The 24535-nt window shown below is 41.3% G+C and overlaps 1 protein-coding gene across 4 annotated transcripts in view; it reads right to left on the bottom strand.

The window, feature by feature from the left end:
• The window catches only part of IKZF1 (IKAROS family zinc finger 1), a 64025-nt gene that overhangs the window by 24876 nt on the left and 14614 nt on the right, over window positions 1-24535 (bottom strand). For all 4 annotated transcript variants that reach the window (XM_062567939.1, XM_062567940.1, XM_062567941.1 and 1 more), the window contains exon 3: window positions 23680-23799. In XM_062567939.1, coding sequence (XP_062423923.1) covers window positions 23680-23799 — 120 coding nt within the window. The remainder of the gene's footprint in view (window positions 1-23679; window positions 23800-24535) is intronic.

The raw sequence follows: 24535 nt of genomic DNA, 5'->3' as shown, positions 1-24535 counted from the left end.
AGAGGAGGCAACAGATAAAAACGAAGGCTTTTAGTGAGAAGCTCTCAGTTGGATTTTTAAAGAGAAACAAAAAATAACAGAAAGAAGAGTAATAGCAAAAACCACTGGGGCACATCTGTAGGAGCAGCAGACTGGGCATGGAGGATAAGAGTGATCACCCCCATGAGGTCAATGCTGCCCCTCCTTTGACTCCAAACACCAATCAGCCCTGGGCAGCCAATTTCTTCCCTACTCTAATTTTGGCTTTCAATCAAATGTATGTTATTCCAGAAACACAGGCGTCCTCAGATAAGCTATCTCCTATGGGACAACTAGTGTGAGGAGCTCCACCCTCCACCCATCATCTGCAATGTCCTCATGAAGAAGGGACACAGAACTGTGCTCACTGCATCACAGAACAGATCATTTTCCAGACCTGCAATGACATCTGTGCCAAACTGTAGGGAACACAAGCAAGTGAACAACATAACATAACAAAATCCTTCTTCTCTAGGTTCAAAAAGTGTTCTTGCAGAATCCCAGCAACTTCCAGTTAGTTATCTATGGGAAGCCTCTAATGCACCAGTAAAGATGGACAGCATGTAAGTAATACCACTGCAATCTACTCACACACAGGAAGCTAGGTGCTCTTTATGTATGTTTCTGAGGGTTTAAACAGAAAGGGGATCTGTAACCACTCCAAGGGTCTGATTTAGTTCATACTTATTTTCCTTGTTGTGCTACTCACTAGGACATTTTGTAGTAAAACCAAGTTGTCTGTCTGACAAAGGGCTGTTAACCACCTGGCTGCTTGATGTCCACCTGAGCACCAGTAAAGCTAAGTTTTATCAGAAAATTATCAAAAAAAGGCATGCTAAATCTATTTCTCAAGTTCCACATGTATGTGTAACCCATGCTTCCTCTATATGTAGTGCTCTGTGTCTTTTACTGGTTATGTGATAGAGAAGATGAGGAATCTGCTAAACACCTGTTGGTAACAGACTTTCTTGACACTCTTCTGTGTCAAGAAGTAAGTTGGGAAGAGTTTCAAACTGGAGGGAAAGATCTGCTGACAAACTAAGGCAAGAACAGAGCTTCTCATCCTCAACATCTTTGTCTCTTCTGCTTCCATTAGACTTTATTTTGTCGCCATTAAAAGATGAGGAAGTAGCAAGAAGGCATTTTGCAAGAAATGTTTAAAAAGCAAAGTAACCTCAAGTAACAATACGTAACAATGACAAAAAACCACTCCCACATATGAAAATATTCCCACTCACACAGATGTAGTGCATACATGTGCTTATGTGCTGACTCTGGCTCCTGTGAAGTGCTATTCTTCAGAAACTCTACAGGCACAAACATCATGGCTTTCATCTTCCCTGCACAGCATCACTTATCCAAGAGAAGCAAAGCCTCAGATGTATCCTAATCTAACATTTATAAGGCATTCACCTTCCCTAGTCCACCTACCCTAATCCACAAAGCATGCTTCAGTGAAATTAATGAGTGTTAATCTACCCTTGACTAGTGCAGCAGAAACTTTAGCTAGCAGAAGTCACACATGGTGACTGGAAGAACGTAAAAACAAGAGCTTTGTAATCGCCAGGACTCAAAGCTCATGGAGAGTGTGCATTTTTTAAAGATTTGTGTTTTGGAGAGAAGGAGATAGTAAGGTGAGAATTAATGGAGAGACCAGAGAAACTCCTATTAGGTGAGAAAAGCAGGTAGATGCTGAGATGAAGCTAGGTGGTCATCATGGGAAGTTGTCCTTGATGCGCTATGAGGTCAGTAGGTATTGTAGGTCAAAGTGAAAGGTCTAATACAGGAGGAATGGAGAAATATGTTCACATACAAATGATGTGAACTGTAGTTAGAGGAGGAATTTTAAGTCTGCCTGACCAAGCAAAATCTTTGTGAAACCTGGATACGTATGAAGTTATCTTCAGGAACACTTAGCAGCTTCAGACTGCACTGCGTTGGTTATCCAGCTGAAGAAAGCAAACTTGGGAGTGAGGTGGTATAGCTTGGCTCACGGCAGGCTCGGGAGGGCACCCCCACGCTCTCCACATAGCCAGCCCTGCGGGGGCGACAGGATGGAACGGGGAGGGAGAAAAGCAGTTTCGTACACTGCTTCAGAGCACCTAAATTTGCCTTTACCCGAATGCAAAGTTAGCCTTTGCACACCTTCCCCTTTCCATGCTCCAGCTCAGTGAACTGCTCATATGTCTTTAGCTCTGTCTGTCACTGGAGCGGCGCAGAGCCACCTGGCTCAGGATCAGGCCCTCGCACGCCCACCCATTCACGCATTCAACCTACCGTGCCTTCACTACCAGCCAGATGGGTGCAGGAAATTTTACCAGGGACTGTTTAGCTAGTGTGATGATGCCTTATGTGCTGTTTTACACCACTGTCGATAAGTTCCTCAGCTGTCAGAGGTTTAGTAGATCTAAAATTAGATGAAGCAGCTGTGTTTAGGTCTGGGGGATGCCTTGTGCATTGTGGCAACGCTCTCCGCTGCCATTCTAGACTCTTCTTTTGAGAAGAGGTCAGAGATGGAAATGGAGAGGGATCTTGCCTTTTCAGCACTTGAGGAGGTACATTTTATGACAACTTTTTCAACTTGCCTACATACAAAACAAATTGCAGAGCATAGTCCTCGGTGTCCCCCCCACCAGATTGTGAAAAGCTTCAGGGATACCGGAAACTTATTCCAGGCTATAGAAGATCAAGCACAGTCATCTTTTTATGAGTGATAAAGTAGATGATCTCCCTCAGGACTGTGCACAGAAGATAATTCTGAGGCAGCCTCTTCTAGACCTGTTCATCCTGACTGCCTTGTTATTTTTCTAGGAGTCTCTATCTGACATTACTGAAAGTTTTTTCCCTTCTCAGGTTGTAGAAATAATGCCAGAATGTTTTGCAATGTAAACTTGTTTATGTGATTACAGTGTGCTCAACAGGCCAGTGAAAGGAAACCTTAAACTGCACCTTCTGGGGAAGAAGCATAAACAGTTCTGCACAAATCCTCAACAAATTCTCTGACTATGAACATGCCAGATAACCCCCAAGAAGAAAAATGTCCATACAAAGAGAATTCTTTCCCACTATACATTACATTCCACCACGTATTACAGTCAATGCTTTGCTATAGTCATCTGGAGTTCCCTCCAGGCAACCTGTCCTCTGGGCTGAAATGACGAGAGACTTTCAAAGACTCAAAGATCTGGATCATCTTGAAAATCAGCAAACACAGTTCAGTCCAAATTTGTAAGAGACTTCTTGTCTTTCTTTGCTTCCTCAGCCATTTTTAATGTCTGCATTGTCTTGTTCTCCTCTTCCCTGAACACAATCCAACCTTAGCCATGTTGACACTATGAGAAGACATGTCTGAAGTAATTTTCTCTTCTGTGAGGCATCCAACAATTGCAATGCTGTATATACTGTTTCCTTGGGCCTTTGAAAACAATGCTAAGAGAATAATCTAGAATTCACTGACTTTCTGTAACAGCTGACTCAGAAGGAAGGCTACAGTCCCAACTTCTCAGAAAGGGGTGGAAAAAAACTGAAGAATTTTCTATACGAAGAACATACTACATTAAGAAAGAAGAACAATCTTCCCTCTCTCATCCCTGTTACACAAATGCAAATGAGGTCAGCACGAAGTCTCACAGCTAGGGCACTTGTACACCCGGGGCCAAATATTCACGTGTGATAAGCTGATACAATTCTGCCGAAGTTATGACGGGCACCTGGTCATTAGTGGTCACAGAAGGCAAAGAGCCCTGTCTGGGAAACTTTATTTCACTGAGGCCATAAGTAAGCTACAGGGAGTTTATAAATATCACTGCAGCTACTCTGACCTAAAAATGGTTCAGGAAGGAGATCAGACCCAAACTGGGTCAAACTTGTGTGAACTTTCTAGCTTTGTTCTGCCAGCGTGCCTACTTCAGATATGCCTTGTAACTACTGAATGCAGCAGGTCCTAGCCCTATCGAGAAGGATATTCTCCAAAATCAGAAAGGAACTGTACAGCAGAAGGGAACTCAAAGTTGAGGTTTAGATGGGATTCAGGTGCAGGTATCATCATGCCTTTGGATGAGAAAGGCCAATATTCCAATCCACTGAAATCCTTCCTCGAAAACCCTGAACAAATCTCCAAGAGTGCTTTAATGCTGGTGAATGTAAAAGGACGTTAAAAGTTATTCACTACTCTCTTAAATGAGTAATCTTACGTTTGATACCCACTGGAAACACAGTCAAGATCACAATCTTCGAACAGTCACAAACAATCACTATGCTGAGTATCAGTATACTGTATCAACATGTAATCATTTTCTTAACATGGATAGATCATTAAAGGCTTTCACAATAACAGTTGTTGAATTAAATGATCTCCAACAGCATCACTGAAGACTTTAGTGTTGTAATAGCCCAAAACTGACTATCATGATCAGGTAAAACCTACATAAGTCAGACCACAGAAATTCTTGGATCAGGGCCTTCATTTCTGGCTGAAGTAGAGTACAAAATAACGTAATATGATTTAAATGCCATTCAGACATTGCTTGAATTTCTCTGAACTCTTCCACTCCTTTTAATGAGTCTATCAATCATTTAATAATTGTTTGTCAACAAAAGATTGTTTAAAAAGCAACTAATGTTTTGGAGATACGCAACTTGAGACACTAAAAGAAACCTGTTTTTCAGAAAACACAGCTCAACCTGGAAAACACTGATCACTGAAAAATCAGGCTACTGTTTCCAGCTCCATATCTAAACTCTGGGCATCTAGTCACCTGTGATAATCAGGATCAACCTCTGTTCAGCATGTGTGAAGACATGCATTTGTTAGTTTATCAGAAACTGTTTGCCCTAACTTGTAAAGGCAACCTATAGTGTAGGCTTATTATGTGATAATATAAGATTTAATGAGATTTAATGAGTTTTACATGAAAGCAAGAGTTATATATGAAAGCAACTGTGCAACCAGCAACAATCCACTTTACTTATTCAATCCTGACATATTTTGAATGATAATTTTCAATGTGCTACACATTTTGGCCCCAGCAAGAAGGAACTGCTTCAAGAAACTTTCAGGTAAGTAACTGAAGGTTTTGGAAGCTGGTTTGTAGGAAGTGACCAAAGGCAGCCTGATGCTATTAAATATGTAGGCTAGATTTGATTTAGATGATCAGTGGAGAAGTAGTTAACAAAAATAGCACGAACTGGTGTATTCTGGTTTCAGAGCTCCAGAGCTGGTTCAGGCATTGCTTCATTGCTTCCTAATTTGCAGCAGAGGAAGACTATTCCACTGCCGCACTCAACAGTGTGCAAGCAACTGCAAAGTGGCAGAGAGTATTTTTAAAGTATCTAATGATTTGGGAGCTCAAATCTCCTTGACTTTGAGTGATATTTAGACTTTTAAGACAACCTGTGCTTCTTTGGGGAGGGGGGAAACCCAAACCCACACTAAGAATGCTGTTGAACTTGAGTCCCATCGCAGCCATAGCTGAGAAACATCACAGCTTCCCCCTTGTCCGGCTTAACAGGAAACCTCTATCTACTGTTCCTCTAATTCCTTCCACAAACACACACAGCAGTCTGGACATATTACCCATTTCCTCCCAACCCACAGTTGTTTATCTCCTTAGCATCTGCCATGGCCTACAAGTCTGGAGCAAGACCTACATCGGTTCCTAAGATATATATTTAAATCAATTGAGCTGAAAGGTTTCAGGAGACACCAGAAAAAAAGGAAAAAAAAAAGGCAAAAGAAAGAAACAAGTGTCACTGATTAATGTACTGTGAAGTAACTGGAGTAAAGTCCGGGAAAACAAGTTTTCCCAGCTGCCTGGTATCTCAAGAAAGCTAGAATACCTCCTCATTTTCATCTATGGCACTTTCACACACACAGAGAAGTATTATAAAGAAGGTATTTTCTCTGTGTGTGTGTGTGTGTGTGTGCACATGCGCACATGTGTACATGCATGTGCATGTGGTTTTTATTTATTTATTTTTGTCAAAAGGGCTTTGCTATTGCTGTGAGTTGTGCATGATACAGGCCTAGATTTCTGCTCATCTTTAGGGTCTCATTCTATGGGCAAGTACAAAGGTGCATTGGGGCTACATCTTTTCTGTGGCAGCAGTATCGTGTGCAGACCATTAATTGCCACAAACTACCATCTCTCCTTTGTATTCAAGGAAACAACTATAATCCAGTTTGGGATTATTTTAAGATAAATGGAAAGACATCATCCCAAGTTCCTGAGCCAGAAACTTCATGAATCTATGTCCCTTTCCTCCCTCATGTATAAATCTGTCCCTTCTTTCTCCCCGACCCCTACCCCACACTCTCTGCCCTGACCTGCTTCTGCACACTCCCAGAGGTGAAACCAAGTAGCTGCAATTGTGACACTGCAGTTTGTGTGTCATATTGTAACTTGGTTTCCACATCCTCCTCGCTCTGTTGTAAAAGCACTTGAAGAGGAAGAAGTGCAAATAATGAAATATAGGAAAGCAGGAAAAGAGGAAGCAGCCGAGAGACAGCAGCCCAACTGAAATGCTAAGAATTATGGAGAAGTGACAGAAAGGGAAGCACAGACCAGGAATTATACTTAGTGGCTTAGCAAAAAAACCCAATAAAACAAACAAAAAAATATACAGGCGTAGCTTTTTCTGCCTCTGCAGCAATCTTTGAGACTACCACTCCTCTCTGACTTTCACTCACTTGACCTATATTCCCCTCCCCACCTACGTTAAGACAGTTACTGAGCTGTGCTGCGCTGTGTGCAGCTGGACTTCACCAGAACTGAATCAGCATAAGGGTACATAGCACTTATCTTCAGAGCAAGCAAGGGTATGGCCTCCTCAAATCACTCCAAGAAGAGAGGACAGGGAAATCAAACACGAAGAGAAGCTCTCAAAATGCCTAGCCTCACGGTCAGCAGGCTTGATTAGGCAATGCTATGATTTGCCAAAGGCAGCCCCCGAGGACGGAGCAGTGGAAAAGTAGAGAAGGAAATTAGCTAAAGCAGTGTACGGATTGCCTAATTGGGCAATCCTGCCTGATTGCTAGGGGATGGAGCAGCCGGCCTAGGAAGTCCTTCCACTGAGATCACGTACAGTTCTGTCCTACCAATTCAAAATGAAACTTGGCTGGATCAAAGAGCGTTTGAAATTCACATGAATAATTTTCTCTTCTCCATTTGCTGGCAAAAGAGAGTGTGAGCCTCTTTAAGAAGGGAACAGGGCCCAGTTTTTCACACTCTCTTGGTCTCAGGGACTTTTCAGCAAGGATCTGTCTGATAAAGGGATGAGTAAAAAGTAAAACATGAGAAATGACCTTCTACAGACATCACAACACTAACAGTTATGCATCCCTTTTGACTCAAGCTCCAGTCTTTATCTTATCCGGTGGCTAACTGAATTGTGTAGTTTCTCAGGAAGACAGTGGTGAAATCCTGTACATAAATGAAGACAGGAGTGTTACACAAAGGTGTACTGTGGTATTATTATTTGCTCATCTCTGCGTGAAAGCTACCCTATTGGAAGAGCTCTTTTAAAACTTTTTTTGCGGCTATTCCCTCACAAAGGAGGCTGTCACAATGTGATAAGAAGTCGGTATTAGTGAGGCTGCACTTTCTTTGAAACGCTTTTGCACAGAGAGTACCAACAAGGTCTGCTGCTTCCCCTACTATCTACCTGTGAATTAGGAGATTCTGCTGGGCCACTCAGTCCTTATTTAGCTCTTTGGCAAAACTTAACATATTTTGCAATGTGCACAAAAGAGGAGAGATTAATGCAGCTGCATATGAAGGAATTAAGTCTCTCACAAATTTCAATATTCCCTTAGACATTATGGCTGTGGGCTGCATTTCCCATGGTACAATCCTTACTCTTCTCCTCTCCTATTGATGTAGCAACAGTATCTGCAGTTTGACATTAAAGTAGCTTATATACTGCCTTATTTTTTAGAGATGGCAGTGTGACCAAGTTGTACTATTCAGAAGTAAGTAAGTGCTGATCCTGTGTGTGCAGACTCATGTGCATGTATACGAGGGATACTATGAGCATTGTGCAGGTTTTGCCAAGCTTGTCTTTTCTTACCTATCACAAAAATGGGCCGACATGTATTTTGGATTTGAGGGCCATGACCAGACTGCTCTTGGCTTTACCAGTTCTAGTCTGGTTTTAACTTCAGTGCAGCCTCTCCTAATTTCCAAAGACAATATTCAAGAAACAAAGTTATGTCAAGCCAAAAGTGTATGATACTTAGCTATGGATGTTCTCCACAGCAAATGAATGCATTTTTTCTATTTGATTTTGGATGAGAAATGTCATGCAAAAGAAGCAGAAACATGATTATTTTCTTGTCAAGACAGTCATAATGCTACTTACTGTTAAACCAGGACAGCTGGAAACGACCAAGCATTGGCCTGTACTGCGATCCTAGCCATAAAGAAAGGAATGAGTTGATTGCTTGGTTAAGGAGCAATACCACAAGGGGATTTTTATGCTGATGTAAACTTGGAAAAAGAGAACATCAAATAGCAATAGCAATTGGCAATATTTGGTCCAGGACTATTCTCAGTTTCTCACTGATTATAAATAGTACTTAACTTCAACAACTTTCATCCTCACAAACAGTAGCCTTCTGCTTCAGCCTATAGAGAATTCGATAACAAACAAAATTTTTTTGCTTCAGAGAAGGGCAGGGCACTGGATCTGGACTCAGGAAATCTAGGTTTAATTCCTAGCTTGGCCACAAACTTCCTGTGTGGCCATGGGAAAGGCACTTAATTCATCATGTGCCCTTACTTCCCTATCTGTACAGTCTTTAATTCTTTTTTAGTGGGAATAAGATATTTTTTAAATGAGGAAACTCAGTGGCTGTGCTGTTGTCTGGAGCGATTCCTATATCTGGCTGCCTGCCTCACAAGTGTCCTAACACATGAAGTTGAAATCTGGCCATGTGCTTGTCACCTTGTTTGTGAAAATGCCACCCTAATCTGTAAAGTGCCTACATAACTATACAAAATATTGTTTTTATACTCTTTTTATAGCCCACCCTGAAAAATGTGTCTGCATCCATAAGTGCCAGGGACCAAGGGGCTGAAGCCTCAGACAGATCTCCTTCACCTTCAATTGCTCGAGGACAACAAGCAGGCTTTTTCTTCCTTACCAATGATACAGAAATAGGAAAGAAGCTGTAACTTCTCTCAGCTGGTCTATTCGTGTACTGCCTGTCTACTCATAGTGAGATGTAAAAGTCCTAAAGGTAACTACCTCAAGAAAAAATAGTGTAGAGCCATTTAAAGTATCCAAAACAGTTTTTAATTTTGTGCTGCACTGCAACCAGCATGGCAGAAGCTGGGGGTCTGAGAAAGGAAACAAGAGCCCAGCTCAGCCTGCACCTTTATTGTAGGAAATGACTAAATACTGAAAAATATGTTATCTCCAGTTCAGCTCTGTAGCTCTTCTCATACATGCTCAGTTATGAGGTGTGAAATCTCACTCCAAATAAATAGAGTATTTTTTGCAACGCAAAAGATTTTCAGAAGCATCTTAGAAAAAAATAAACCTGGATAAGATTTCAGGAATCCCTGAAAGTTAAGCTAATTTGGGCATATATTCAAACTTCCTCTTCACTTGCCTTTCCTGACACAATCAGCAGCCTCATTCTCTCCTCTCCTGCCAGTGCCAGTCTGTGATTCCAGTCACTGCACTAGCACAACCCTGTACTAATCAGACGCAGCGCTAGAATTCAACCCTCTACATTTCCCAGAAGTTTAAGAGCTAGACTAATTAAAACTCATGGAAGAAATGATTTCCTATGATGCTTCTGATTTCCAAAATGATCTCATCATTCACTACCAAAACTTACTTGACTCTCTCAGCTAACATCATGAAATCTGTTATCTATTTAAGTTTACCTGTTTTACACTTTTAGATCTCACTTTTTAAGTTAAGGAGACATATTGTTTAAAACAGAGCAGAAGACTATGAATGTTTTGTGCCACAGCAGTTCCACTGCATAGTGGAAAAACACACTTGATTATTTTGCTGCAGCTATTAGAAAAACAAATTTGTTCTCTGCTGCCCAGAATACACAATATGGTTTAGATGCTAAGGCACGACTGATTAATTACATCTGGTTGTGTCCTACCAAACCTTTACCTCAGGGCTGGAATTGTAAGGCTTAATTAATCAATCAGTAAAACGTTAATCAGATTGTAAGCTCTTTGGGGCATGTTTTTGGTGTTTGAGTAGTATCTACAGCAATGGAGCACTATTCTTTTTCTAGCAACCCTATGCTACAAGACAAATTCGTAGACAGTAAGAACAAAACAATCTGAGAAAAACAGCACTAGAAACACCCAAAGCTTAATTCTACCTCCTTCTCCAGTCTTGCATAAACATTAAGAGTAATTTTATCCAGCTAATGTGAAAACTGGACTTGCAATTAGGCAGAAGTGGAACAAAATAATGAAAACTAGTGTCAGGCATTTAGAGAGTGATCAAAATTTGGCTTCTTGTGAGTGTTCATGATCTGTTAAGACTATCTGAGTTGACATTTCCTGCCCTTTTAGCATTTATGGAATGGCTGAAGGTGTCTAGCAGGCAAAGCTTTTGTCAAGCTTCCTCTCTGCTCTTATTCACATGTTCTAAATAGTGTAAGTGGCCTTTACTCGCATGAATCTTCCTACGGCTTTTTGAAGCACCTGCTCAGTTCACACCTAAAGCACATTTCAAACATTGCAAAATAACAAAAACTACTTTGCTATTTTTGGTTTAGGAAACCTGAAGGATTGGGAGTGTCTGACAAAAGCCTTCTGCTGTGCACCCATGTTTTCCATGTTGCCGTATTTACCTGATAGTGACGCAGCCTATTAGGATGACAGATATGGGCTGACAGTAAGACACTTAAAACTCTGAAGTTCTGATTCTGCAGGAATTTAAATACAAATGTGTGTATTTGTTTAAGGGAACGACACTGAAGTCAAGATCTGAGAACTGACAAGACTCAAAATGATATCCTTCTTGAAGAAGAATTCTTTTTTTTCCAGTTGTAGCTCTGAAAGGACAACTTGCACAGTGACTAGTTTCTCTCTAGAGCAATGTCTCTAAGTTCATTCCCAAGTTCAGTGCAAATAAAGTAAAAATGCTAGGCTGCTTAGTCACATGAAAAATAGCCTAATATACTACAGGGATATTATACATTATGTTGCTCTTCCTTCCCATGAACTTTAAGTTTATTACTAAGCCAGGATTCATAATGCACCTAAACTTCATGGTAACACCTAGGCTGAGTGGCTGGACTCGGAGTGAGGCAAATGAAAAGGATGAAAAACCTTCCCCATGGAACTGCAAAGCAGCCCCGCAGAAGCTGCTATTTCTTATTAGCCAAGGTGAACTTTGATATCTGTACCAGACCTGCACTGCACAGTGTGAGGTCCAGAAAGCAAATTAAATCCTGCTAACTCCACTATCTGGGAAGATGTATATCCAAAAATACAATTTGACCTGCTGGTCATACAGGCTAAACCAGGTCACTCCCAGGCAGCTTGCTACAGGCTACAGCAAGTGTGTGGACTTGGCCTTTACAAAATTAATCTTTAGCTGGTTAAACTGGTCAGCAATCATGGAAAAAATATGGAACCGACCAATCAGTGACATTTCATTGAGAGGAGAGGATCTCAAGGCAAGGAGTCAGTGCCGTTGTCTAACACAAAAGCCTAAACCATACCGATGGCATGGTTCAAGGCATGCTAGGTGCTCAGTTCCAAACGATGCCTGTATCTTACCGGCAGGCCTTCAGACTCTTGGGAATTGTAAGGCAACATGACAAGCACTTGAACCACAGCTGTGCCTAGAGCTCTCCTTGCACCAGGACGAACTAAACATGGCTCATTCACCACTCGAGAGTCTTCTCACTTCCACTTCACACGTGGAGTCCCAGCAAAGCTGATGTGAGCCACAGGCTCATGCCTTAAGGGTAAAATGTGCTTCTCAAGTATTTGTAAAAGAAAACGTTAAAAGTTTCATTTTCTGTTGCCATTGCTTTATCAAATGAATGTGCCGTGGCTGTTATTCGTGCAGGACCGTGGCATGCTGTGGCAAACGTTCCCAGCAAGTCTTGTGAAATTTGCTTCTGCTGATGCAAATGTGTGATTTGCTAGAGCTCCCCATTTGCTATCTGATGAACTCCCATCCTATGCCTGAATGTGAAAAACACAACCCACAGCCCAGAATGTGTGGATCACTCTGTTCTCAGGAAGTAGGTAAGTAAAATAACTACTTGTGTTCGATCCCACTGAGGGTAAAGAGAGGGGAAAGAAAAAATAGAAAAGATTGTACAGCAAACACCAGTCATTGCACAGGAAGGCTGGGGACTGCATTTTGCTCAACCAGCCTAGCCTTTGTGAAGGGTTGTATTCTGCACTCAGCTGTAGCTCCTCAACACTTGCATAGGAGATTCCCTAAATATCACTCTTGCTTTCTGTGATGGGGAGATCAGAAGGTCTTTCACTGTGTCTGTTACAGTTGTTCTTTTAATCATTCTTTTGCATTCATCTGCTCAATTAGCTACTGAAACATCTCTGAGCAAGTTATCAAGTTGGGCATGCATCTGCTTTTAGTGTAAAGCTGTATCTCAAATAAGAGACACAAGACATTTTATCTGCATTTTCTATGGGATTATTTCAATACATCAGTCATCCATCCCTTGATTTTAAGGACTAGACATCTCCCAAAGCTTCACTGTGCAATGCTAAGGTTAGTACAGAGATCTTTAAAACAAATATGGCTAATGACTGGAAAACGTAAGGTAAAAGAATCTTTTGAAGTAACCATTTCATCAGCTTATGCCTCACTCTCCATTAGAGACCTTATCCCATTGACACTGCAAGAAATTAAATGAATAAAACATCTGAATAAGGGAACGAACAATGCTTAAACTGATGCCCATTAGAGGTAACCAAACCACCACTGTTCACATTAGGAGCGTTCACAGAGTGTGTGTAGGTCTGTGAGTGCAGTGTTGTTTGCTGCAGGGGACTGCACTTTGCCTTTCCTCAAACGAGATGCCGAGGAAATTCCTCAATGGCTTTTCAGGAGACAGAGGTGGGGATTTTGCTGCATTCACTCTCTGTGCAGTGGCTTTGCCAGTGGGAAACTCTTTCCTGGGACACTGGAGGCTTCCCGTGGCTCCAAAGGTGTCCTGGTCCAGGGCAATTTGCCCTTGGGTGCCTGCCATCCTCGGGCTGTCATGCTGCCAGGCGAGCACCCAGAGAGCCTACGCACCCCTGCATCCCCTGAGCTAGCACTGCCATGAGAGAGAATAGCAAATGTCACCTCTAAATCAACGTCATGGGGCTTAGGAGTGCTGCACGCAAACTCTCCTTGGTACCGCAGCGGTGAGGAACGTGGGCAGACAGGATTTAGAGGCGGTATGTTGCACTGAGTTTGCTTCTCCTTTCCCCAACTCCTTTTTTCATGAGTTTCTTTTTGTCCGTTCAGTTTTACGACCCTTTGTGCCTTCACAACAGGAAGGCTCCTGGGTCTGGTAGCTCCAAAGAGACTACAAAAGCCACAAGGGGTACAAACGTATCTTCCTCAGCTGCTGCCCACTTCCCAAATGGAATTTACACTTAGGTCTCTTACAGGGATACAGACAAGTTAGCAGGAACTAACCTTTTCCTCTTTTAGGCTCGAAAAATTTATTTTTATTGCATGATTTTATTTTGCAGAATGCACAGTTGATAGGCCTTTTCTTTCTCCTCAAAAAAATGAAAAGCTCAGCTTTCAAAAGAAATGCTATCTTGCGTATGTGTGTTCTATTTCAGTCTTTTCCACATGTGTACACACACAGAGGAATTTGACTTTGCAGGCACATAATTCTGTATGTGCAGAAAAACACAGTCTTATCTGTATACATACCTGTGTATATGTGTGTGCATGCACATTTAAGAGAGAGAGGACATTGGAATAAACAGTTCCCTGTGACTGGAAAACTTATTGCCATTTCAAACTTCAAAGGGAGTATCAAAGAGAAGCAAAGATTTAAAGCAAAAAAAAAAAAGGTTTAGAAATGAAACATATTTTTGCATTGGATCTTTAACATCAAAGGCTAAAGCGTGTATTGTATAAATCAGTCTCTTTCACAGCACAGAGGAAAAGAGCTTATTAGCAATGGTAAGAGTGTATAGCAAATGTACAGACTCATTAATGTGTAATTATAGAACAAACAAAATGAGACTTCTCTAGTCTGTTTTGCAAGGAGAGAAAAAATTCCACTTAACACTGCTATAAACCCATGACAGGATACCAATTTCAGTAGGATCTACCAGCAGTGCAGCAGTAGGATTAAACAAACGTGCTCCTGCCAAAGGTAATGCCTCGTTACCATTACTCATTCCTTGACTTTTTCACGTTAGGCTCCAAAACTGGTCTTCTGCGAGCATTTTAACATTCCTCATTTTTATTTCTACTTGCCATTATGTGGACAAATGGGCAGGAAGCTCAACCCCTCCCCAAAAGAGTGTAGTTACTATTTGACTGCTAGACAAAATGCTGCAGGGTAGGTCCACACCTGCAAAGCCCAAAAACCACACTGGCCCACCAGACTTCCCTGCCTCCCCCTCCAACTTTGATGTGTCAGTTACAACATTATTTGGATTTTGGAAGGAAGCAGGATGAACCCTGATCCAAAAGGCAGGTGCCTCTGTGATAATGTCATGTCAATACTGGAGGAATAGTCTCAGGTCTGCACTGGTGGCTCCAGCCACAGGAAACCAGAGCTGTGCACTTCCATGCAGGCAGACCCACAAGTGAGGGAGTTGAGGGACTGGAGGGGAACGGGAGAGGACAAGTGGTCTTCTCAGAAGAGGCAGAGAAATTTGTGGCCCAAATTACCCACACAGGCAGCTAGCATGTTGGGGTGGAGAGCAATCACGGGCAACTCAACACTCCCTCAGCCACAGAGCTCTTTCCTTCCATTTGTCATTTTTCCCTTGGCACAAAACGCAAGCAGCAGGTCTCAGACCACTCTGCCAATCTCACTGTAAGGCAAATACATTTTTTGTGCTGAATTCTTTATGTGCACGTGTTTTCTTCTCCCATGAAAAGAAACTCCCATATGGAAAGAGCTGGAAAGATCTCTCTAAAGCACACAGGCAGTGTGAGCGGAGCAGAAACGGCAGTGTTCCCTAGCTGGCACTACCCATTTCAGCGCTAATGAAACCATCCCACTTCAACACCAACCACTGCCACCACTTCCGAGCATTGCAAAACTTATTCACAGCAGGAAAAAATAGGCCCAATAACCCTGTCCATGTAATGTTGAGATACACAGTACTGTGAACGGGAAGGGATCAATCTCCTCCCTCCAAAAAACCCTGTACCCTCATCAAAAATCAGAACATAAAGCTCTTAGCTTATGGAAGAAAAAAAGACATAAAAACCACTAAAGATTTGGGAAGTTCAAATCCATAGTGGGGATGTTGTCTGATCACAGCTTCTTACAAATACAGGATGCTTTTAAATGATGAAATACAGAGAATGAATATTTCCTCTTCTATAAATTGCAACATGAGCTGAAAGTGTCACCAACTTTAGCTAAAATACACCTTTCCATGCATTAAATATTTCTGTTACATTACTTAACATGGAAGGTAAAATCACATGCAGATACTCTCTTCTATACAAAGGAATAAGCAAGTCTTGTTAAAGCTCCTTACAATTTTTAAAAAGGAAGGGTCATAGAGCAGGCAGGGTTTAATGCACTTCCATAAAATAGTCTAGAAGTTACTGAAAACTCTGGTAAGAGCAACTTCCTCAGAAGCAATATTTCCAGAATAAAAAGAATTGGCTTACATTAAGTTCTCCGTACTCTTTGGTACAGCAGCAGGTACTGAGTCCCTTAAAATTTTTTTTTTTCCTCCTCTCTCTTTGAACTCTGATGTATGGCTTGGGAGAGTGGAAGACAACTCATTCTGTTACACTTCTCCACTTCTGCTACATTTACTACACTTCTCAAATAAAATTTTTGACTATATTTGGGAGAGGACAAAAAGAGAGGAAATGAAGCAAAACATGGACTTTTATTCTTTTATTTTTGGAACAGCCTTGTAAATTGACAGAAATTCTGTGTTTGCTCTGCATTCTCCACAACTCTATAAACCTTCAACGGGACAATTACTCCCCTTTTTAGATATGGATTTTGGCATTTCAGAGTTGAAATCTCACTGCAATCAAAGAGGGAGTGGGACTCTGCTCACTTCCAGCAATCCCATCTGGTACGCGTGGCATTACGCTGGCTGACGGTGGAAGGGTAACTTAGACAGCTTCTTGCTGTCCCTGTGACTTAGACACCGAAATGCTTCTGGGAACCACGTCCCGCAATTGCACTGAAGACAGGAATTAGGCACTGATCCTAACTTAAAACCATGTAGAAAACAAGGACAGCGAAGCTCACAGCAAATGGATTACTTTGCCAGGAATTACATTCACCCTCTGTGCATCTTCACAACGCAGAGTTCACTTAGTGAGGACAGAAGGGGCGGCAGACAGCATCTTGCTCTGCACGCTGCAGGTCTAACCTGCTTTGGGCTGCTTTTCCCCCCTGGCTCACAAGGCTGCAGGCTGCCTGCAGCCAAAAATGGGCTTCTCACGGCGAGGCACTGGAACAGGAGCTGAAGTTACGGAAACAGGAGAAGAGCCCGGAGAAATGCAAAACAGCGGTGGTGGCACCACTCCTTACACTGCGCCTCCGTCCCCCAGTTAGCCTGAAGAGCACCCGGTTGAATGACAACTCGGGCAGGAGAAAAAGCAAGCCTACAGCAAGCAGTAAACGCCACATAATCATGAATAAAGAGATGGGTGTTGGTGGGAAGGTCCATCCAAGCCCATGATGCGGAGTCATTCCCCCAAAATAAGCTGAGGTTTAGCAATTTGCAGTTACAAAGGTCCTCCCCAGCTTAAAATATGTCCCACTTCCAGCCAAAGCCCCATGTGTCTGAGCCGTGCTGCAGCCACGGCTGAGATCCTGCTAGATAATTTTAACTCCCGAGCTCGAACGGGGCTTATCGCTGAAGCACATCTCTTCTGCTCAGATAAAGACAACTTCCTCTAACTGCAGATTAGATCAGCAGGCTCAGTATCCGTACTTAAAAGCCACATTGCTAAACACGCTGCTTGTCTCCAGTTTAAACAACGCTCGCTGCCTTCTCAACGGCAGAGAAAGAAACCTTGCACAGCATCGAGGCTTTCCCTGTCTCTTTTACGCTTACGCACTCCCCTCTGAAAACACGGCACCACCCAGCAGGCACTCGTGAAATCGGCCGCAGCTCTAAGAGCTACACGACTTTGGAGAAATCGGGGGGAAATAAATAACTAAATCGCTGCACCGGCCCCTGCAGCATTATGTGGCCACACTGAGGCAACAAAATTCGTCCGTCTGCTGGACAGGTTGATAAGTGGAAAACCTCCTTGTAAAACAAAATAGAAATTGCTGTAAAAGTACAACTCTTTTTAGGATAAACTCCATCCTGAAGGATTGTATTTCATCACTCCCTCTGATTATATCAGAAAGTGAAATTTTATTTGCCTGGTTACAGGCCTTGCTCTGCACAGACTCAGTTAACTGAGCTAATACAGTGGTGCATGCTCCAGGAGCATGGCAGTTCTCATGGCCAGGCTGGCTCACTGTCCCTTTGGAAAAACACTTGCAAGTTTGTTTTGCAAACGTTCACCCTCCATTATTTGCAGCATTTGATGAAGAAATTTGCCTACAGAAAGAAGGCAGCTCTCCAGTAGCCCTGCATATTTGCCTCTTCTGCATCTCATTCTAGCACATTGCTCCACACTGTGCACGAGGAAAATATACCTTTGAAGGCTGGTATATATACACACATCATATGCAACGGCATTCATGAAACTTATCATGCGCCTTCTTCCACTAACCCATCCCCATCCTCCTCTATACAAATCCCCAGAAGAGTTTTGCATAGAAAATGAATATAATCCTGACATAAATATTTCCTAGGTTCCCTTCCAAAACAGAAATTTCATAACGGCAGGCTCTCAGAGCACACTAGCTTCTGTCCATGCTGGGTATTGTACTTTGGGTCTAGAAATGGGTGCTCCAGACCAAATGAAAGGGGAGATTCCCAACTTCCCTATTTTTAAAGGTTCCTAAAATATATCAATAATAAGTTTTTCAATACTCTCAGAAGTCTCCTCAGTTGGACTTGCAAGCCCTCCTTCACTACGGAGGTTCATTTGCATACCCCAAACGACTTTCAAAGCTCCCGAAAACATATTGTTACAAATGTTCTCTCTGCTCTCAGGGGCTGAGAGAACTACATTAGGTGAGACTTCATCAGCAATTATTTGTGAAGGCTCATCAGCTTCTACACACTTTCGCACCTTTGAGCAACGGAGAGCTACATCTGAAAGCCAAGCAAGTAAAACACATTACCCAACCCTCCAGGTTACGTTATTTCTCTGAATGATGATACGCCATGTGCTTACATGCCACACATGTGCGTTTTATTACTCATACACAACACCTTCATAGCCACCAAACTCCGACAGGAGGAGTGTGCAAACACTTCAGCTATGGCAGGCTCAGCTACCTCCACCCCTTGCCTGCCCTGCCGAAGAGCCGGGACAGCTGTGAGCTGAACCTGTCTCTAGCAAAGGGACTGATTTTGCAAGCTGGGGTGGGGCACTTCCCCTTTTGGCTTTTCTCCCTTGTCCCCTCCATCTGCAGCCTTTCTACACTTTTACTCTGCCTCCACCCTGCTATGTATGAGTTGCAGCAGACTGATGTAATGGTAAGCTGTTGTGGTTGGCCTAGTGACCCCTCAACAGTGCTCGTGTCCTTGCTGTCAAATGCTTGAATTCCTTTTAAGGAAAAAAAGCACTGAAGCAGCTGATAATGAGGATGCTTGCCTGCCCCAGTAACTAGTTACTGGTACAGGTTAGCACCTCTGGATGACCCTGACAGCTAGGGAAAACCCAGGATCTGAAGGCAACACCAGGTTCCCAGAGATACCTGGGCACTGAGGTTCTGTCACTACCACGGCTTCTGCTGCAATAACCGTGTTACGGGAGAGAGATAAGATCAGTCCTTTTGATGCTTGCCACTAAATGTCAAAAAATGTTTCCTTTTAACTTCTCTCCTCATACTAGTATTCTTTATTTTAAACAAATAGTTTCTAACTTCATAATAAGTCTGTTCTCTCTTGTGTCAGAAACATGACCTCCAGGACCACAGTGGCTTGTGACTTTGGCATCTTCTGCCAGTTGTCCAACAGTTTCAGTTCAATTTGGTGAAGTGAATTCTCCCCATCTTCTCCTCTCAGAAAGAATAATATTTGCACGTGTTACAAATTTCACGTCCTGCTGTAATCTGTGACTAGGGTTGTGATCATTTTCTTCAGCAAGAAATCCATGCCTTACATGTTGGAAGTCTAAAGGGTCATCTCTATCAGAGAGATGTCAGTACAGAGGAGGCCCTGTACCCACAGCCTCTGTCTGAGGTCAGTAACATCAAGCTGGTCTCATTTATTAATTATCTTTTTTCTATCAATGGCCAGTTACAGTGTGGGCAGGTATGGATAAAGGAATGTACTGTTTATTCTTTTAGGCAAATGTTACCACTACAACATGAAGCTTTTCCAGCACGAAGTAGGGTCTGCCCTGCAGCTACCTGAATCATTGGCTTTGCACACATGGCTTTAATTAGGATACAGTCCTAAGGCAGAAATGACCCTAAACTGCAACAGTCTACCACGTGCAGGATGTTCAGTACCGATTAGCCACATAAGATATATGCAACACTTAACCTGAAAGTTCAGTGGGGGTAGTGAGAATCAGCAGAAGATATTTTAAACTGGCTTGTATGTTATATATTAAGCATAGGAAATAGGTCTGCTTGTCTAAAGTATATTACAAAGCACTAATTCTTTAAGGAATAGGATTTGAGTGGGATGTATATTTCTAAATAATTTAGATCAGGATTTTTAAAGACATTGAGTTTTATGGACCCATATGGATGTAAGAATCTCTAGTGCCTTAAAGACTTGTGAAAAATCTGACCTTTCCCTTGTTTGAAAGCCTTCCCAGTGTTTTCTAGAAAAAAAGAGATCTTGCAACATGGAGCAGGTGAGTGAGTAGATAAAAAAAGGAAAGGGAAGGGAAGGGAAGGGAAGGGAAGGGAAGGGAAGGGAAGGGAAGGGAAAGCCACAGGTGTCTTTATCAATCTGAGAATGAAATCTGGGGGTAGAAAAGAGGACGAGGAAGGAAGAAGGTCTAGTGGACAAAGCAGTAGAAATAGAGTTTTCAGAAGGAAGCTGGTTAACATATAATAGCATTCTGTGAGTTACAACATTAAAAAGATGGCAAGCTTGTCAAGGAAGTAAAGGGATGTAGCAGTGATCAAAATACATCTTTTAATAACATTTTGCTTTGCTATGCTGCTTTGGCGTACTACCAAAAACTTTGAATGGCTTTACTCCACAAATGACTTTTTCACACGTTTATTGTTTCTGCATTGGTCAGAAGCATTTCAAGCATTGGGTGCCTCTGCCTGGGGAGACAAATGAAAGGATGCTTTTCATGAACCTCTGAACACCTCCCTTTAAAATCTGTACCCTGCCTAGTCATTTTAAGTGAGCTACTCAAAAACTTAAGACACCCAAGGAAAATCTGGGCAGGTGAATTCTGTAGTGTAACTTATGAAATCCACTGTAGCTTCATTCTCAGAGGACAGAAAGATATTTCAAATGTTTCTTTCCATCAGGTCCATAGCATCAAGTTTAATTCTCAGTCTAGAGTTGGAAGAAGCAAGAAAGATTTTTGAAAACACAAGGAGGAGCTAGAGCCTATCGTTTTTTTTTTTTTCTAAAAATAACTTATTTCCCCCAATCTTTGATCTCTGAAATTCTAAGTTCATGAAAAAAGACAATTAACCTTTTGACGCTAAGCTTAAAGGTTTCATGAAGTGTTACTACAAATGTGAGTAAGCAAACGGTCATTTGAACATTTCTGTCTTATAAGCCAATTAAAACTAACAACAGTTTTTTCATCTAATTTTACTAAGATGAGGCAAATAGTTGAGGCAAAAAAGCTCCATAGCCTAGTCATTCTTTTCAATACACATCTGCACATCTGAGACAAACTAACATGCTTTAGTGCGTGCAGTGAGGACAGCCGATATTCCAAGATGTTACAGATCAAGTGGCATGTAGTGTAAATTATATGCTGAAATACAGCAAAGTTCACAGGGGCTTCCCTCTGCATGAAGGAAACAGATGGGACATTAAGAAAGTCATATAGAGAAAAATCGTTGCCCGGTCGTACCTGCTCATGTGCATCGCCTGTCAATTACCGCAGACCATATGTTATCTTCCTGCTATAAAGTATATATAGTTGGTGGGTCTTTACAGTAGTTTATTGCCTACCTACCACTCTTCAAACCATCTTTTAAGATCATCCTTTTCTACCTAAGTTCTGTGATAAATAGAGATGAGAAAGAGATCTTTGGACAGGCTTAGAGATGCCAGCGCTGCACACAATACAAAGCCCATCTACGTGGCCATATGACTGCTACGATAGAAAGACAGTGTCCTGCTTCTCTAATATATCTGTGGGGTAATATAGGCCAAACACTCCTGAATATCGTGTTATTACACTGGTTAATCCGTGACTAGCAAACTTTTATTTCATAACAATCCCTGTTAGCACTCCAGAATGTGCGTAGCAATGATGCTCTTTTTGATACGTTTCATGTATGTGTTTAGACATGTTTTTTTTTTCTAATAGGTGAATATAACTTTTCAGTTCAAAAAATAGGAGAATATAATTTTTCTATTTCAGAAGAAAGCCAAGCGAAGGCTAGAAAAAGGAACATTAGAAAAGGTGAAAGTGAAGGCAGCTTTACAGAAAAGACAAAGAAGACAAGTGTTGGAGTTGATGTCTCACTACAACAACATGACCCTTCTAAACCAAACTCCTATGGCTAGGGAGAGTGGCTGCAGAAAAAGATGCCAAAGTTGGGACAAGGAAAACCTGCTTTATTGCTGGGTGCACAGAGAAAAGCTAATGAGGACTGATGGAACTTACTGTATTTAGAATGCCAAGGATAATATTTTCTCCATCATTTATTACAATAACCTTTAATATCTATTTACTTTATGTTAATAAAAATTGAACTATTGGCAGAACCACTACATCAGTGGCAAACATAAACTACATCATTGCTCGTTCTGTATTATATTTGTGAAGTGAAACGAATTCAAAGAAAAATGCTGTGTGTTTATTTGGTTTTGAACATGGGATTTTTTTAAATTAAGGGTTGAGTATTTTGCAGATTTTAGCTGTTGTGGGAGAAAAGAGACGTAACTCATTTTGCAGAGTTGGTAGACAAGCAATAAAGGGAAGATTTTGGCCAAAGAAACTTGGTATTGAGAAAAAAAGCACAGTGTAAGCGATTAGATTATTAAAAAGCACTTTTAAACGTTAAAGTTTTTCTTCAGGTAAATAGCTATGCATGTAGTAGCTGAACGTTACACTCCTCTTTAGGAAATGGGATCAAATGGTGAATAAAGTGAAGCACTGGGAGCTGGAAATATGTTCTATTCCTAAAGCTGACACCACTGCTATACTACCCTGATTTGATTCAGTTATTTCACTTTCTGTACCTCCTTTTCCACCTCCCATCCTTTATTGAACTTCCTTAGGCTTAAGCATTTCAAATAACTTGCAGTCTTACTGTAGACACTCTTCTACTTCAGCCCTTGTTCAAACTATAAGAATATAAAAGTGAGGAGTAATATTTTAATATGCAGAGAAAACAAAGATATTCACTCTCTTCTCTTATCCTGATATTTTTATCATACAGGGCATTAATCATAGCATTCTCGGAGTCATTATCCTTTTTTTTTTTTCTAGTAAACAAACACCATGTCCATCAGTAACATTGTCTAGTTTTTCTTTAGTGGACTATATGGGAGCTAATGCATGCAATAGCCAGCAGTGTAGCTATTTTGGTGTGGATTCTGGAATTCCAAAGAAGAAACAGTATTTTGCAGAATCCTTCCTAAACAATATTTTGTTTAAAGCCAACAGACTTGATCAATTGTGCACACTTACCCAGGAAAATAAAATGTGTTTTTTGAAATTCTTCCAGTTAAAAAAAGGGTAAATGAAGAACAGACATTGGAATCTAAAACGTGAATAACATGCATGTTCTAAATTGACATTCGCAAGAAATCTGAGTGGGTAACATTCAAGATAACATTTGAATAAATAGCAAAAATAGTAACAAAAATACCCAACAATTTACTGAATTTTTATCAAATCTGAGTTAAGGTAATATTTCATTCTATTTTCTATGTAGAATGAAAACCATCTGTCCTGGGATGGAGGGGGCAGTTTCATGCAACAAGTTATGCTATAGAAATAAGATAAACAGCAAGATCTTTCCAACTTCTTTGGGGATGAGAAAGCTCACTATCCTTCAAAATGCCTTTCCAAAAGAGAAAGTTGCACGAAAAGCATTGGACACTTGAGTAATCCTGTGCTAAACCAGATGAAAAGGCACAGGATCTGCCTATATTCCAGCTTGCTATGTAGTGCTTTATTTAAGATTATACAGTACTAATATTTCTTATCAGAGTGGACTAGTCATCTTACCCAAGACTCTCTCATTCTTAGAGTTCTGCTGTCCTCCAGTACTAGTTGAAAGGTCCTCTGGTACTGGCATAGGTTCATCTGCATCATCTGGGACATCACTAATCGGAGGACTTTCCTTTCCTAGTAGAGAAGAAAGCAGCATCAGTCAGTCATCAGTTGTAGCCTCATTTTTAAATAATTTTACAAATCGAACCACAAACTAGATAAAACTCTAAGAAAGAAGAAAGAAGGTCAGTTAACAACAGTATTAAATGCATGACTTACACAGGACCAAAACCTGCTGTCTTTCTGCAAAGGAAAAGCTTCTCTGGAAAACATGAGGAATTGCATTTGTGAAAAGAATGCACAGCCTGTGTCTCCTCTACATTTAACTCAAGCTGGGATACAATGTTATCAGCCGTAACCTTTTGGATACTTGTAATGCATATAAATTTTTTTTGTCAGCTGCTATGCTCCAAAGATGCAGTTGAGTCAACCCATACTGAGAGATTACATGGGTATCAAATGGCTATCTTTTGTAAAAACCTTTCTTTCTTCTATGAATGCTTCTTTAAAGCAAGCCCATTTTTGCTTCAGTGACATAAGAAACTAACTCACAAATATTCAGGGGCTCTAACAGAACCAAACTACTCCTTTTTTGTTTGGTTGGTTTTTTTTGTTTTAATCTTCAGCAGGCTTCACTAAAATCAATAGATCAAACTTCCTAAACCATGCAATTAACACAGGTCAGTCAAAACATGACTTCCAGAGTTTTATGATCTCCGATACGCAGAGGAAACAAACCCCAGTAGCATGTGTACACAGGTTTTGCAGAAGAGACCACTGTGGCACTGCTGTGTGTTGCAAGCATAATGGA

Source organism: Rhea pennata, chromosome 2 (assembly GCF_028389875.1).
Source record: "Rhea pennata isolate bPtePen1 chromosome 2, bPtePen1.pri, whole genome shotgun sequence".
Taxonomy (NCBI): Eukaryota; Metazoa; Chordata; class Aves; order Rheiformes; family Rheidae; genus Rhea; species Rhea pennata.
The sequence above is the reverse complement of the archived record's forward strand: the minus strand, read 5'-3'. Positions and strand labels throughout refer to the sequence as shown.